This window comes from Dermacentor albipictus, chromosome 6 (genome assembly GCF_038994185.2).
Source record: "Dermacentor albipictus isolate Rhodes 1998 colony chromosome 6, USDA_Dalb.pri_finalv2, whole genome shotgun sequence".
NCBI lineage: Eukaryota > Metazoa > Arthropoda > Arachnida > Ixodida > Ixodidae > Dermacentor > Dermacentor albipictus.
In genome coordinates this window covers 95,273,431-95,289,359 of record NC_091826.1, presented here as the reverse complement: position 1 = coordinate 95,289,359, position 15,929 = coordinate 95,273,431, and the positions used below count along the sequence as shown (strand labels likewise).

The 15,929-nt window shown below is 49.3% G+C and overlaps 1 protein-coding gene across 1 annotated transcript in view; it reads left to right on the top strand.

The window, feature by feature from the left end:
* Positions 1 to 8,220: 8,220 nt before the first annotated feature.
* LOC139046748 (calcium-activated chloride channel regulator 1-like) overlaps positions 8,221 to 15,929 on the top strand; it is a 160,799-nt gene continuing 153,090 nt past the window's right edge. Inside the window, exon 1 of the mRNA XM_070541064.1 lies at positions 8,221 to 8,336. Coding sequence (XP_070397165.1) covers positions 8,226 to 8,336 — 111 coding nt within the window. The 5' untranslated portion in view covers positions 8,221 to 8,225. The remainder of the gene's footprint in view (positions 8,337 to 15,929) is intronic.

Genomic DNA, 15,929 nt, shown 5'->3' with positions numbered 1-15,929 from the left:
TTGTGTTAATCAGTTATGTTACCTATGTTTTTCATTCTATCATTTTTGTGTATTGGTTCTTAACCTTCTTGCTCTTTTCGGAAAACTTCTCTATCTTGTACTGCCAGCTATCCTGTAATGAATCCGGTCGTATCAATCAGCTTCTTGTTCCTTTTTCAACAATACTCTAAACCTCTGTTGCTTATATCGACTGCTGACCGCTTTATTCGTCCGTCCACTAGAGACGCTTCTGGATGGTACACGTTACCTGCAGGTCTCACTGGGTGAAGCCCTTCGCATTCCACTAGGATGTGCTCAGTGGTCGCCGGATTTCGCTGCACCATACACATGCTTTATCTAGGTCTTAATATTCGCTTTGGTATCCTTTTTTTCTTTAGGCAGCCGGTTGGAGCCTCAAATAGCAAGGCACTTCCTTTCGTGTTACCGTACAGATTTTTCTTTATAATTTTTCTTCTCATTCTCAAAACTCTACAGGGTCATTTTTGTTTTTATTTCCATCGAATTCAGTGCCTCTGTTTATCTCTCTCTCTTTATCCAATGTTTATGGTTGTCTATTTACACTTTCAATTCCCTTGTACTTGGTTGGCAACTTTCATGAACTTTTACTTCATTCTGTGACCATGCTTTTAAGGGAGAGATACTTATGCACTTTAGCCGCAATTTGTTTGATCGAGGTTCCTTAGTCTTCAAAATGAATTTTTCTCTTCGCTTCTCTGTCTTCAAACAAAGACCAATCTGTCAAATATCCATGTTAAGCGCAGAGTGGCATTTGGCAACTGTATCGCTTCTACTATTACCCCTTTCCAGATTCCATGCACCATCTCATATATATTGTGGGCTCCAAGTGCTCTTAGGTTTCTTTTTTGCTGCATTGCACTTGTCTTTCACTTTCAGATTACCTTAGTGGGTACTGCAGGAAATCTTTTGCTTCGTTTCTGTATACGCACAGGCTTTTATACTGCTAGAATATTGGTACAGCTTGCTGTTGAATTGACACTGTGTAATTATTCTTGGCTTCATTAAAGATCATAATTCCCGATTTCTCTGTGCTTAATTAAGGCCTATATTTGTTGCAACGTTGCCATACATATTCCCAAGTGCATCAATTTCTTGCATTGTCCGCAAGTAGTACTATGTCGTGAACATGCATCAGTCTGGGGATCTTCACCTGTACCAATTTGGCATTAGGCATGTATCACAAATCATACCCTCATTCACTGTTTTCCAGTCGCGTTTCTATGGCCTTAAAATAAGACGTAAAAAGGAATCGTATGAGAGGGTGGATGGATGGCTGGATGGCTGGATGGATGGCTGGCTGGATGGATGGATGGATGGATGGATGGATGGATGGATGGATGGATGGATGGATGGATGGATGGATGGATGGATGGATGGATGGATGGATGGATGGATGGATGGATGGATGGATGGATGGATGGATGAGGCTTAACAATATAAATCGGGCGGCGGCTTGCGCCACCTAGCCGTGACAAGAAATATGTTTTATGCGAAGCGTATTACTAGAGCTCAACCCAGCTCCTCAGGCGCGTCGGTGTCGCCTTCAATACCACGTGACACCATGACGTCACGACAGAGGAGAAACAGGGCTCCAACTCGCGCCGTCGCTCAGGGCGTCGCCCCCCGCATCGGACGCGGTGAGCGTCGAGCAACACAGCGTTCGGCGCGACAACGAAATGTGCGCCTGAGCAAGCGCCGCACGCCTGAGCCGACGCCGACGACACCGACTTTTCTGCGACACGAGCTCCTTAACGCTGTCGCGTTAAAATAAAGGCTAGTATGCTTCGCATCCTGGGCTTAACCTTAGCTAAGCCACAGCCCTTTTTTTACTTTGTGGATGGTAGAATTTGTGGGATCTCCCATGTGCTGTTAGGATAAAGGAAAGACGACACTGTAGTGCAGACTATCGCATGGGTATTTATTGCACCTTTCATACATTACTGCCTTCTAGCCGAATTACTATCCTCAGAGCATGTTGATGGGCGCGCGACAAATGTCGCAAGTCCAACTAACCGTGACTGGATATCGAGCGCGTATGTTAGCCCCATGCTCGACACCAGTGCCTGGTACAGTCATGCGAACGGTGGCGTCGAAAGATCGTGTTCGTCTATTCCGGTGTCCTGCTCCAAGGCCTTGCCAGGTGGTCTCGCAGTGGCATGGATTGGCGCACGCGCGGAACGTGCATGCCACGTGCCAAATCCGCGCCAAAAAAGAAGAGTTTACTCCCTGTCGCGCCCGACTAACCCCGCCATTCGGCTCGGTTATCGCAGCAGCACTTCCGCCATCTCTCGTAATATACTCAAGTAAACTCTTGCTTGGGCTAGTTAGTTCATGCTTGAAGTAGTAAGGGCAAGGCGCAGAATACCAGGACTCAAGAAGAAGAACACAAACGACAGGACCGGCACCGGTCCTGTCATTTGTGTTCTTCTTCTTGAGTCCTGGTATTCTGCGCCTTGCCCTTACTACTTCGTAATATACTGAACCACTCCGACCGCCACGGGCACTTATCTACGGAGAGAATCCTGATTACACGAGATGCGAGAGCCATGCGGGGAAAACATCACCAGGAGATGAGCGAGAGTCGAGCATCCCCACATATTGTCATGTGGTAGTGACGTTAAAGAACACAGTAGCAGAACTGTGAAAGACAAAACTAGCTTTTATTGGGCGAAACTGCGCCCACAAAACAGGGTACACTTAAAGCACAACGATAGCGGCGAACACAGTCGGCGAACGTCGAAAATCTGATCTGCGGGTCAAGCGCGTCGGCTTTTATACAGCAGTCGTCGAATGTTCCAGACTAATCGTTCGGACCCGCGTGCCTTCTACAGAGTTGAAATCCGATAACACAGGGTTCGGCGACAATAGACAGCCGGATAGAAGCATCGATAACTTTCCAGAAACTTCGGATACATGCACGCGCATCCCGCGCTGTGCGATTACATTTGTTAGGCGGCGAAACATGGTCGCCCGATAAAGATAAGTACACGCGTCAATAACCCCCTCTTAAAAAGCATCGTCCCGATGCTACAAATATAAGAGAGCGAAACACAAAAGGACACTTATTAAACATAAGTAACAAAACAACGAAAAGAAACAAAGTCCAAAGGTCAGTTACGCGAAGTCCCAAAGTTCGTTATCGCTGGTAGTACGGCTTGAGTCGCACAACGTGGCCTATTTCAGGTCGTGAGCGGCGCCGCAGTGATAGCGAAATGCCGTCTGGCACGACCTCATAGTCCAGTGCCCCAACACGTCGGATGATCTTGTACGGTCCGAATTAGCGACGCAAAAGCTTCCCGCTCAGTCCTTGTCGGCGTATAGGGGTGCAAACCCAAACACGGTCACCGGGCTGGTACTCGACGAAGCGTCGTCGGAGGTTGTAGTGTCGGCTGTCGGTACGCTACTGGTTCTTGATCCGTAGGCGGGCGAGTTGTCGGGCTTCTTCGGCGCGCTGGAGAAAGGTCGCGACGTCAAGATTGTCTTCGTCCGTGACGTGTGGCAACATGGCGTCGAGCGTCGTCGTCGGGTTCCTGCCGTAAACCAGCTTAAACGGCGTGATCTGTGTTGTTTCTTGCACCGCCGTGTTGTAAGCGAAGGTTACATACGGCAGGACTGCGTCCCACGTCTTGTGCTCGACGTCGACGTACATTGCTAGCATGTCGGCTAGGGTCTTGTTCAGGCGCTCCGGGAGAGCATTCGTCTGCGGCTGATAGGCAGTTGTCCTCCTGTGGCTTGTATGGCTGTATTGCAGAATTGCTTGGGTGAGCTCTGCTGTAAACGCTGTTCCTCTGTCGGTGATGAGGACTTCTGGGGCACCATGTCGCAGAAGAATGTTCTCGACGAAATTTGCGCCACTTCGGCTGCCCTTCGGTAGAGCTTTACCTTCAGCAAAGTGGGTGAGATAGTCCGTCGCCACGACAATCCACTTATTTCCGGATGGTGATGCCGGAAACGGTCCCAACAAATCCATCCCGATCTGCTGAAATGGTCGGTAAGGAGGTTTGATCTGCTGTAGTAATCCTGCTGGCCTTGTCGGTGGTGTCTTGCGTCGCTGACAGTCTCGACATGTCTTGACATAACGAGCGACGTCGGCGGTCAGACGCGGCCAGTAATACCTTTCCTGTATCCTCGACAGCGTTCGGGAGAATCCGAGGTGCCCAGCGGTTGGATCATCATGTAGAGCGTACAATATTTCTGGACGCAGCGCTGACGGCACAACAAGAAGGAAGCTGGCGCGGACTGGTGAGAAGTTCTTCTTTACGAGCAGGTTGTTTTGTAATGTGAACGAAGATAATCCGCACTTAAATGCCCTAGGTAGTACGTTGGTGTTCCCTTCCACATACTCGACGAGGCCTTTTAGCTCCGGATCTGCGCGTTGCTGTTTAGTGAAGTCTTCTGCGCTTATTATTCCGAGGAAGGCGTCGTCATCCTCGTCGTCTTCCGGCGGGGGATCGATGGGGGCGCGTGATAGGGAGTCGGCGTCTGAGTGTTTTCGTAAGGACTTGTAGATCACCGTGACGTCATATTCTTGCAGTCTGAGGCTCCACCTCGCCAGCCGTCCTGAAGGGCACTTTAAGTTTGCTAGCCAACACAACGCGTGATGGTCGCTGACGACTTTGAATGGTCTGCCATATAGGTATGGGCGGAATTTCGCTGTAGCCCAAATGATCGTGAGGCATTCCTTTTCAGTGGTAGAATAATTGCCTTCCACTTTTGACAGCGACCGGCTAGCACAAGATATCACCCGTTCATGTCCGTCTTTCTTCTGGACTAGGGCGGCACCGAGGCCTAGGCTACTGGCGTCGGTGTGGATTTCGGTATCGGCGTCTTCGTCGAAATGTGCAAGTACCGGTGGTGATGGCATGCGTCGTTTTAGTTCTTGAAATGCGTCGGCCTGCGCTATTTGCCATTTGAACTCGACATCATATTTGGTTAGATGCGTTAGCGGCTCAGCGATGCCTGAAAAGTCCTTGACAAAGCGCTTGTGGTAGGCACACATGCCAAGGAATCTACGCACTGCCTTCTTGTCGATGGGCTGCGGGAACTTGGTGGTGGCAGCTGTTTTCTGCGGGTCGGGGCGTACTCCGGATTTGCTGATGACGTGGCCTAGGAACAGAAGCTCGTCGTAAGCGAAGCGGCACTTTTCTGGCTTCAGAGTGAGCCCTGATGATTTGATGGCCTCTAGTACTGTTGCAAGCCGCCTAAGGTGATCGTCAAAATTTCCGGCGAAGACGACGACGTCATCCAAGTAACTGAGACAGGTCTGCCACTTCAATCCTGCTAAAACCGTGCCCATGACACGCTAGAACGTTGCAGGCGCCGAGCACAGTCCGAATGGCATGACCTTGAACTCGTAGAGGCCGTCTGGGGTGATGAAGACGGTCTTTTCGCGATCACTTTCGTCGACTTCTATTTGCCAGTAGCCACACTTGAGATCCATCTACGAGAAGTATTTAGCGTTGCAGAGCCGATCCAATGCGTCGTCTATTCGTGGGAGGGGGTATACGTCCTTCTTCGTGATCTTGTTCAGACGACGGTAATCGACGCAGAAACGCAGGGTTCCGTCCTTTTTCTTTACCAGGACCACAGGGGATGCCCACGGGCTTTTCGATTGCTGGATGATGTCGTCGCGGAGCATTTAAGCGACTTGTTGCCTAATAGCTTCACGTTCTCGCGTCGAAACTCGGTAAGGGCTCTGGCGGAGTGGTTGAACGCACTCTCCGGTTATTATGCCATGCTTTGCAACTGGTGTTTCTCGAATCTTTGATGAAGTCGGAAAGCAGGCCTTGTATCGTCGGAGAAGACTTCTGAACTCTTGCTGCTTGCTTATGGGGAGACTTGGATATACGTCGAAGTGTGGTTCGGGGTCTATGGACGGCGGGGTAGATGCGGCAGAATCTGTGAGGACTAAGTCATTGCTCGTTTCCACAATTTCCTCGATGTACGCGATTGTCGTGCCCTTGGTGATGTGCTTGAACTCTTGGCTGAAGTTGGTTAGCATCACTTCCGTTTTCCCTCCGTGGAGTCGAGCGATCCCTCTTGCGACGCAAATTCCACGGTCTACCAGTAGACGTTGGTGACCCTCGATGACGCCTTCTACGTCGGCAGGTGTTTTTGTGCCGACGGAAATGACAATACTGAAGTGAGGCGGGATGCTGACTTGACTTTCGAGCACGCTTAAGGCATGATGACTACGAGAGCTCTCCGGCGGTATCGCTTGATCTTCAGACAGGGTTATCGACTTTGACTTCAGGTCGATGACTGCGCTGTGTTAGTTTAGGAAGTCCATGCCGAGAATGACGTCGCGTGAACACTGTTGGAGGATAACGAACGTGCCAGGGTAAGTCCGGTCATGAACGGTAATTCTTGCCGTGCAGATTCCAGTCGACATAATCAGGTGTCCTCCAGCGGTCCGAATTTTAGGGCCTTCGCATGCAGTCTTAACCTTCTTCAACTGGGCGGCGATGTGTCCACTCATGACGGAGTAATGAGCCCCTGTGTCCACTAAGGCGGTAACTGCATGGCCGTGCAGAAGCACGTCGAGGTCGGTGGTTTTTTGTCTTGCGTTACAGTTAGGGCATGGCGTCGGATCATGGCTGTGTCGCGTTGATCTGTGGCTGGTATGGGACGTCGTCAGGTCGTCTTTCGTCGTCGTATTCTTTGCTTTCACACTTCGCCGGGACGGCGGCGTGTCGGTATGTCGTCGAGGTAGTTTATTCGGCGTCTTCGGCGTCTTCGTTGGCGGCGGAGGATCTTCGTCAGTTCGACGAACAGCAACCGCACCTCCATCGGTTGATGCTTTTAATTTTCCGGATATGGACTCACGGATCGGCCCCGGGCTGGGCCAGTCTATGCTCGGCGCTGCGGCGACAGGTAGCGGCCTGGTGATGGTGAACGCGACGGTCGGCGACAGCTCCACTGAGTAGCGGCAAGGTAGTCGGCGATATCGCGAGGGCGTTCACCTTGCTGCGGGCGTGGAGCGTTGACGGCGAAACCTCGCAGTCCCATCTCCCGCTATGGGCATCGTCGGTAGACGTGGCTGGCTTCGCCGCAGTGGTAGCAGAGCAGGCGGTGGTCGGGGGTGCGCCAAATGTTCGTCTTCCTCGCGTAGGTGCGCTGGGCGACGGGTGGTCGTGCTGGCGGCGGCGGCAGCGGACGACGGAATTGCGGCGTGACAGGGCCCTGGCGCGGTCGCGGCGGGGGCCCTTGACGGCGTGCGACGGCCGCGTAGGTCACCGCTTCTGGCTGGGGCTGCGGTAATTCAGGTTGCACCTCAGGAGCTCCCAGCGATCACTGAACCTCATCTTTCACGATGTCACCAATCGAGGCTACTTGTGGTTGCGACGAATTCAAGACCTTGCGGAGTTCTCTGCGCACAATGGCCCTTATGGTCTCTTGGAGATCAACGGAGCCCAGCGCTTGGATCGCGCACTGAGGCGCGAGCACTTGGCGGTTATATTGCCTAGTGCGCATTTCTAACGTTTTATGCGAAGCATGTTAACGTAGGTTTCGGGCCTTCGCGCGACGCCCGGCGGTGGCCACCATTGACCCTGAAGTGGGTTCACGTGACATGACGTCACGTGATGACGTCACACAGGCTGCAGATGGGGCCTCATATCGCGCCGTCGGTCGCCTCCCGGCGGTGGCCACTATTGAACTTCAAGTGACCTTCAAGTAGGTCACGTGACATGCCGTCACGTGATGACGTCACACCGGCTGCAGATGGGGCCTCATATCGCGCCGTCGCTCGCCTCCCGGCGGTGGCCACCATTCACCCTGAAGTGAGATCACATGATGTGACGTCACGTGATGACGTCACACCGGCTGCAGATGGGGCCTCATATCGCGCCGTCAGACGTCGCCCGGCGGAGGCCTCCACTAAAGCCCCTTGATAATTTGAAAGTAGCGCCATTCTGTGAACTTTGCCGCCGCGACGCCAACCCTCGCACATCCTCCTTGCCCGCCTCTCCACTCGGCGCTTTTCTGACCGATGATTGGCCGCTGCGGCCGGCCCCAGCAGTCGCCTTGGAAACGCGCGCGAAAGCGTCGCTTTGCTTGTTTTGTTGTTTTTCTTCAGCGCCATGGGCAGGCCGTGTTCCTCTGTCGCGGGTCGAGCTTTATTAATCTAATTCGAACTCTGCATTTCGCACCGCTTTATGCCGGGTTGCTGCGCGTTTCAGTGCACAAGCCGGCGTGAAAATGGCTTCATGCTTTTCACGATTCCTCGAGGGAAGAACGACATCAGTCGCAGAAAAAAGTGGATTCACAACATCGAACGTAAGGAGTTCACTCCGACGAATCACACCGTCCTCTGCGAGGTACTGTGCATTGATTGGTACATAAACTAGTCTGTATACTTGAAACTTCTTGCGAGCTCGTCAAGAGGCTGACAATCTTGCTTAATTCTTGCTGTACATGAGTGTTATCGCGCGGCTTTTTGTTGTACCACCTGCCCAAAACTTTGTGAGCATACAAACCAGCTGCTTCGTTTCCTTCAGTTATGTTATGTTGTAAAATTTTAGTTGCATCTGGTGCGCTACTCTGAATAATATTTGTTCCTTTTTCACGCAAATCGTCTGGAGGCTAACACCATGCAATGTTTCATGTTACTGGTTTCGAGCTTATGCTACTTTTAACCGGCGGTTTATATGAATATTTATATTTTCCGAAGTGTGTGCTATCCTGGATGTTTTGTGCGTTTTCCGTGTAACGTTTCAAGAGTCACCTGCAATAAAGATTGCATCTGGCCAGATATGTGCTGGTGTGACACAGCGGCTGTGTATTCTATGCTCCAGACCTGTACTCTGCGTCTGAAATTTGTGTTGGGGTGGCGCGATGTTTTCAGTAAGTAGCTGAAAAAACGGGCAAAACCCTGCCCCCCTCTCAGATCTATGGTAATGGCTGCGGCTGGCAGCTTTTCCAGCTCTTACGAAACAGCTTCATTGGCAAATTGCAAAAGGAATGACATCTGGGAGAGTCATTAATGCCACAGATTGGAAGAATAATATGCAAAGGAGGACCAAAACTTCGCGCAAATAAGCTTTGAGCATCTTCTTGCCTGCTATGGATCTTTAGAGCGTTGAAGGCCTTCGTGTGACCGCCGCGACTGTGAAAGTCTACCGCGATACCGAGGTCTAGCGTCACGTGAGGAGCGAGCCAGCAGATATGCCTTTTAAGGCTGACTTTCATTCGCCATAGGTGCAATCTTTACAATTTATATTTAGTTATGCTATCAAAATAACGTCAGATTCTTAAGCTCTGTGTTTCTAAAATAGTACGAATTGTTTCCTTGAAACCGACCCAGCCACAGAATGGCTAAATCCTTTCTTATCGTCCTCTACAGCGCTGAATATTGCATCACCACGGGCGTCTGAAGCACTAATTGAATGCATTCGATGGGCTACACTGAATAAGTCACAAAGACAGCATCACCTTCCCATCTCTTAATCTAGTCGTCCGTTGCCGTCAGCAGTCATTCATAAATTTCAAGCCAACCCTTGGCTACGCTCACTTCTACAGTAGTCAATAAAAATATATCTCTCTTGAGAGCACGAAAAACTAGAAAAAAATTGTTCTCTTTCAAGCAGGAATGAAATTTCTATAGCCCAGGTATTAAATGCGCGGCATATGCATTACACCGAGGCCCCAAGCATTTTAGGACTGAACCCCTCCCCCCATGCCCCCCCCCTAAAAAAATCCATAATCACTTTAAAGCAAATTTCGCATCATTTTTGCGGCCACTGCCCTGCTTCTGAAGCTTCACGCACGCAATGACGTCCAACTAAATTACCGCAATCTCTGCCTGGCTCGACTGCAAAAAGATAGTGTCATAAAAAGTACTTCCGCCAAAATGCAGCGCTAGTTGAAATTGGATTTAACGGAGCGTCACTGCGTCGAAAAATATTAAAGAATGTACAAATTTAAATTAAATACTGTGCTAATTAAAGCTCTGCCCTGTTGAAGTGACCAGTATAAAGATATCAAAGCCAATGTGGGCTATATACAGTACGCTGCGATTGTTAATTCATGCCGCAAACGCGCACGTTTAGCGCTCTCATTGTTCAAACGAGAAGGTCAGAAATGTGGGTCATGGTAGAGTCAAGCACACTGCATCCCTTTCTAGTGCTTTCGTTTAATAATAGAGCGAGAAAAAAATCCCGAAGTTAGGTGCGATCACGGGTGCCAGCTAATGCATCGGGCCGGCGAGCGCGCGATGGCCTGCGAAGCGTGCCGTGCGCAGCGCGCACAGCCGGCGGGCGAGGAGAATCGAGGAGGAAAGCGCGGGAGTGGAGGAGAGTGTCGCTACTTTCAAATTATCAAGGGGCTTTAGCCTCCACGCTTCGGTTCGCGCCGTCGCACGCGACGCGGCGGCGGCGCCACCATCACTGCATCACGTGATATGTGACGTCACGCCAGGGATGAAGTGGCGTGCGCCCGCCGTCGCGTCGGTCTCTGTACCCGCAACCGCGGCAGCGTCTTTGCGCCGGGCGTGTATGCGGTCAAGATGCCTCCAAACGCTAAGGATACGCTAAGGTTAAGCCCAGTGGATGCGAAGCATCCACTGGGCTTAACTTAGATAAGTCTCGAATTTTTCTGTATCGTTGTAGCCTCTGTCAGGAACTCGGCTACGGTCTTCGGTGGGGTTCGGATTAGTCCGGCGAAAAGTTCTTGCTTTACGCCTCGCATCAAGAAACGCACTTGTTTCTCTTCGGACATTTCCGGGTCGGCGTGCCGGAAAAGACGGGTCATCTCTTCTGTGAAGATAGCGATGGTCTCATTAGGTAGTTGGCCTCGGGTTTCCAGCAGAACTTCGGCCCTTTCCTTTCGGACAACACTCCTGAACATCCTCAGGAAGTTATTGCGGAACAGGTCCCATGTTGCTAGGGTGGACTCCCGGTTCTCAAACCAAGTCCTCGCGGCATCTTCCAAGGAGAAGTACACGTGTCGTAGCTTATCTTCAGAGGCCCAGTTATTGAAGGCCGAGATTCTTTCGAAGGTTTAGAGCCAGGTTTCAGGAATCTGCGACGTAGCTCCACGGAAGGTAGGGGCTCTCTGGGTCGTTGAAGTACGATGGTTGAGACTAGGGTAGCCATTGTGGTTGTCGTGGCCACAATCTTCTTGATCTTCTCAGGTAGAAGTCCGTGCTCCGGGGGCAGCTGTTGTAGACGACGCTTACTCGATGGTCCGTGACTACAATGGTGCTCTCTTTACGGTCCGGGCTTGGATCACGGCTTGTCGGGGGCGTCTGGTATACGGACCAAAAGCACCTCCACCAGATGTCACGTGGTAGTGACGTTAAAGAACACAGTAGCAGTACTGTGAAAGACAAAACTAGCTTTTATTGCGCGAACCTGTGCCCACAAAACAGGGTACACTTAAAGCACAACGATAGTGGTGAACACAGTCGGCGAACGTCGAAAATCTGATCTGTGGGTCAAGCGCGTCGGCTTTTATACTTCAGTAGTCGAATGTTCCAGACTAATCGTTTGGACCCGCGTGCCTTCCACAGAGTTCTACACTATTCGCGTCACGCGATGAAATCCGATAACACAGGGTTCGGCGACAATAGACAGCCGGATAGAAGCGTCGATAACTTTCCAGAAACTTCGGATACATGCAGGCGCATCCCGCGCTGTGCGATTACGTTTGTTAGGCGGCGAAACGTGGTCGCCCGATAAAGATAAGTACACGCGTCAATATTTCGCTCTTTCCTTGATTTTAGCCACCATTCATATAACCTGCGTTGGGTATTTCTACCGACTTGAAGTATAATTTTCCTCCGTGGTTCCTAAACCCCGATGGTTTGAAAAAAATCAGCCCCATTGCTTTGAAGTGTATATAGACGCTACTGATAAGAAATTATAAATTCTTTAGCCTTTTCCTTCTCCTCTCCACAAAGACAGCATAATGGGTTTATCCCTTGGCACTTTAATCGGTGCGTCTTAGTTTGCAATACTCCCGTTCTGCTTTCAAAGAACAAATAGCTTTCCATAGAATTAGTGTGAACATTACCTTTGGCATTATTCTGCATCAAAGTCGAGTGCATTCACAGTGATGATTTTGTCTGTATCCCTTCCTTCGCCGGACCCCTCGCTGTTTCTTTAACCTTCTTTTTAACCGATGATTCTCAATTTACCGCAACTGTTGTCAAAATAGTTTTTAGACAATTTACTGCTTTGCTTCCACCATTTTTTGTCAAAATTCCTCATGTCCAAGTAGCTGTAAACTTTCCTAGCCCACCGCAGTCCCCCCTTTTCTCAATTGCGCCTTGCAGCTTCCCTGCGCTCGAATGACGTTCATGCCATGTGACCATGTACCACCTGACTTTTTGTGTTTCCGTGTGCTCTCAAAGCAAAGCTACCTACTCCCCGTTGCTTAATTTCCAACTTTTGTCGAACTCTGATCTGATGCACAGAAATGCATTGCCGAAAGTTAGACCCATCATCCCTTCCTAATCCCGCTCACCAATTCGTACCTATCGTAGTTCTACAGTGCCATACTTTACAAAACGGCTGAATCCCACCTACTCTTATTCTTTACATATTTTGCATGTTCTGTTATGCACTCAAGCCTACTATTTATCCATAGGCCATGATATTTTACCGATCCCCTACATCCAGAGTAACCTCCTGTATTGTATACTTGCCGCCCTGAGTATCATTAATAATCAAGAGTGCCGATTTTTATTACTAAACTTCAAACCTAATCTATCTCCCCTCTTTACCGCAGATGTCCATAATTCTATGCAAATCTTCGTTGTTGTCAGCCATTGCCAGTCAATTAAATAATCTGCGTATACCGGTCTTGGTAATGATCTTCAATCTATTCTCCTTAGAGGAAAAAGAATGGTTGAAGCCAAATGCACTGCTCTAATTTGGTTTCTAATCCTTATAGCTACAACATGAACGACAAAGGCAGTTTTCATAAAAAACGCGCAAGACACGAAGACGAAAGGAACACATGCAACAGGACGCGCGCTGAGCCCTGTCACATGTGTTCTTTTCGTTTTCGTCTTTAGCGCATTTTTAGGAAAACTGCCAAGAGAACCAACTCGCCCAAAGCCAAGGCATTGTTGCATCAAGAAAGGTGACAGAGTTTCCCTTCCTTTAGCCTCCACTGGATCTCTATAGGCTCAGATGCCATTTCCTCCTCATTTCATAAGCACCTTCATACTTTTATTGAGATTTTTACAATATTGGCTACTCCATCTTTCACATCTAGTACGCACTTTATGTCCCACGAGTGCTCTTTCATTGCATTGTCATAGGCTTCCTTTATATCCATAAATGCCACCCATAGGGGCCTGTGTTCCTTTCCTGCTTTTTTGTAGAAGAATCTATACACTGTGTCGAGGACAACCGATTGCCCTCTAACCACCTTTGTTTCCAGAAAAGATATTGCAGGCTCCCCAGCATCACCTCGCCCGCAACGCATGCCTGCAGTCTGTCCTTTATAGTCTGCATGACTGCCCTTTAAGCCACTGAAGACGCTGTCATGGAATGCTAGTTGTCAACGTCGGCTTCGTCACGCTTTCGCTTATACGCGCCCAGCAGTGTTGCCGGACTTCGCCTCGCATCTTCGCGTGGGGCTCGAGCTCTTTGCGAACCTTATTTCTGTATCAACTCTCCTAATCAGGTTAATTCTCCTTTGTCTTCACAAATCGAGTTTTTACCGTCCATTATTGTGTTGCCCACTACCTCTCTTAACGTTTCCTGACATTTCGGGCCCATAGACTTTATTTCTATAATTGGAACGCCATCATGGCGTGTGGCCTTGTTACTAAGAACGCTCTTTTCTGCGCTTTCACACTCTTGTTGGAGTGAAGCCAGTTCGTTACTAGCCTATCCTCGTCATATGAAGTACATTAAACGTTTCTTTCTTCTTCAAATTGTTTTGTCATCATTCTCTCAGAATGACTGTCATTTGTCGGGGTGCTTGTCATTGATGGATGCCTGTCGTTGAGAATGCCTGCCATCAGGATGCCAGGAATTTTTCAGTCAGGATGGATGGATGAATGTTATGAGTCTCCTTTTAGGGACGGGGTGGTGGGTTGCACCACCAACCTCTTGCTATTATACTGCTTAATGTCCTACCTAGGTTGAAAAATTAAGAAAATAAAGAGAAAAGAGGAGAAGATGAACTCACACAATAAATTTTCTGATCCCCTATTGTGAACTTTGCTTTGATACGTTTCCGTGTTTTGTCGTTTCCCTACTTTTCGTTCACCAAGCTTCCAATCATCTCTTTTCTCTATTGGGGACATGTTTATTTTTCTCCGGCTCTCGCTGAAACCAACGACTATAAGGAGGCCTGTGATGCCTAAATCGACCACTTAGGATGAGGTTCAGCGAGGTTCACATGAGGTTCACATGAGGTTCAGCGGCGCGACCTGGTGGCGCGCCACTGAACCTTATGTGAGGCTAATTGACAGGTACTGCGCATGTGCCTTCTTATATTAGTCGTTGGCTTGACGTTGCTACACACGCACTGCGAGGAAGTTCCCGGCACACGAGCTTGAACAGCGTGGCACCACAAGGCACTGATATGCCCTTGGCGCACGCTCGCAAAAATTCGTTGCATTTTCTCTCCGCTGCACATATCTGTAAGGGGGCCCTCATACGTCTTCCTTTGCAATAAGCAGGTGGCATGGTCGCAGCCTTTGCGGGAGAGGAGAGAGGGAAGTTTTATTGTACAATGTAGTCTGGTGTACAGAATTTTTTCTTGTCCAATAATAGTAGACGTTTTTTGCATAGTCACACGCAAGCTGATGCGGACGCGTAGTCTAGCGCGTACTAGGTGTCGGCGCCTAACTGTTACGGAAACCTGAGGATGGGCCAGCAAAAAGGGTACTACAAAGAAAGAACACGAAATTGTGCAGTTGGAAGGTGGAAGGGGATGTTGAAGAGTTTATTCATTTGGTCCCGTGTATTAAACGACGAGTAGGCAGGCCACGTGCGCGTCATTAAGCTTCTGGTGAAAGCCGCGTCACATTTTTAGTAGCTGTTCGAGGCCTGCTGCAGCAACGGGCAGAGAGTTCGCCATGTAATAGCTAGTACAATTGGCGAGCAGCATTGTCAATCATTTTGTCGCTGGAAATGTAATTCGGCCGACTAATGTCGTCGTGCGAAGTCTGACTAATGGAATAATGTGGGATCCAGTGATGGACGGCAATTTACGCTTTTTTGGTTACAGTCGACCGGCGGCCAAACTGCAATCTGTTGCACCGGCAAGTGAGGCTGTCGAGAGTGCACCAAATGCATGTTATCTGTTTGACCGGTATGATGCTCCCCCCGATAACACGGAACTTGTAAGCATCGTCAGCAACCTCTCTTAAGAAATCCCTCATCATATCGCTATCCGACAGGCGTGCCGTGCATGTGTATCCTGACACTTGGGCCTTCGGAAGTGAAGTGGACTCCGTATTTTTTGTGATCATGACGGTTTCATGCTTTCGGCAAAACAGTTAGTTGGTCTCATGTCAACTATTCTAATGGCTTTCTAACTGCACCAACAAGGTTTCAGTCTACTATAAAAATAGAATATTGGAAGGTTGTGTAGCTTTCTCTAAGTTGTTGAAAATAAAATTTAAATAAGTATATTCAGGAATTCTACAGTTTTAAAATTTATTGGAACAAAGTTCAGAAAGGTATGGAATTCAGGAATAATTTTGATTACTCAGGGCGCCTAACCGGGCACCCAATGCACCTTTCAGGGGCGCTCTCGCATTTCACCCCTTATAAATTCGACCGCCGCGGACGGTACTCAAAACGAGTGACCCCATGTTTCGCAGCACTATGCTGTAGCCACTGAACCGCCACGGGGAATAGCGATTGTATCTTATCATTCATTAACAGCTCGCCAGTCTGTCTCCGTTAAATTCTCCTGACTTGGTCGGCAAGACGTATGGGCAT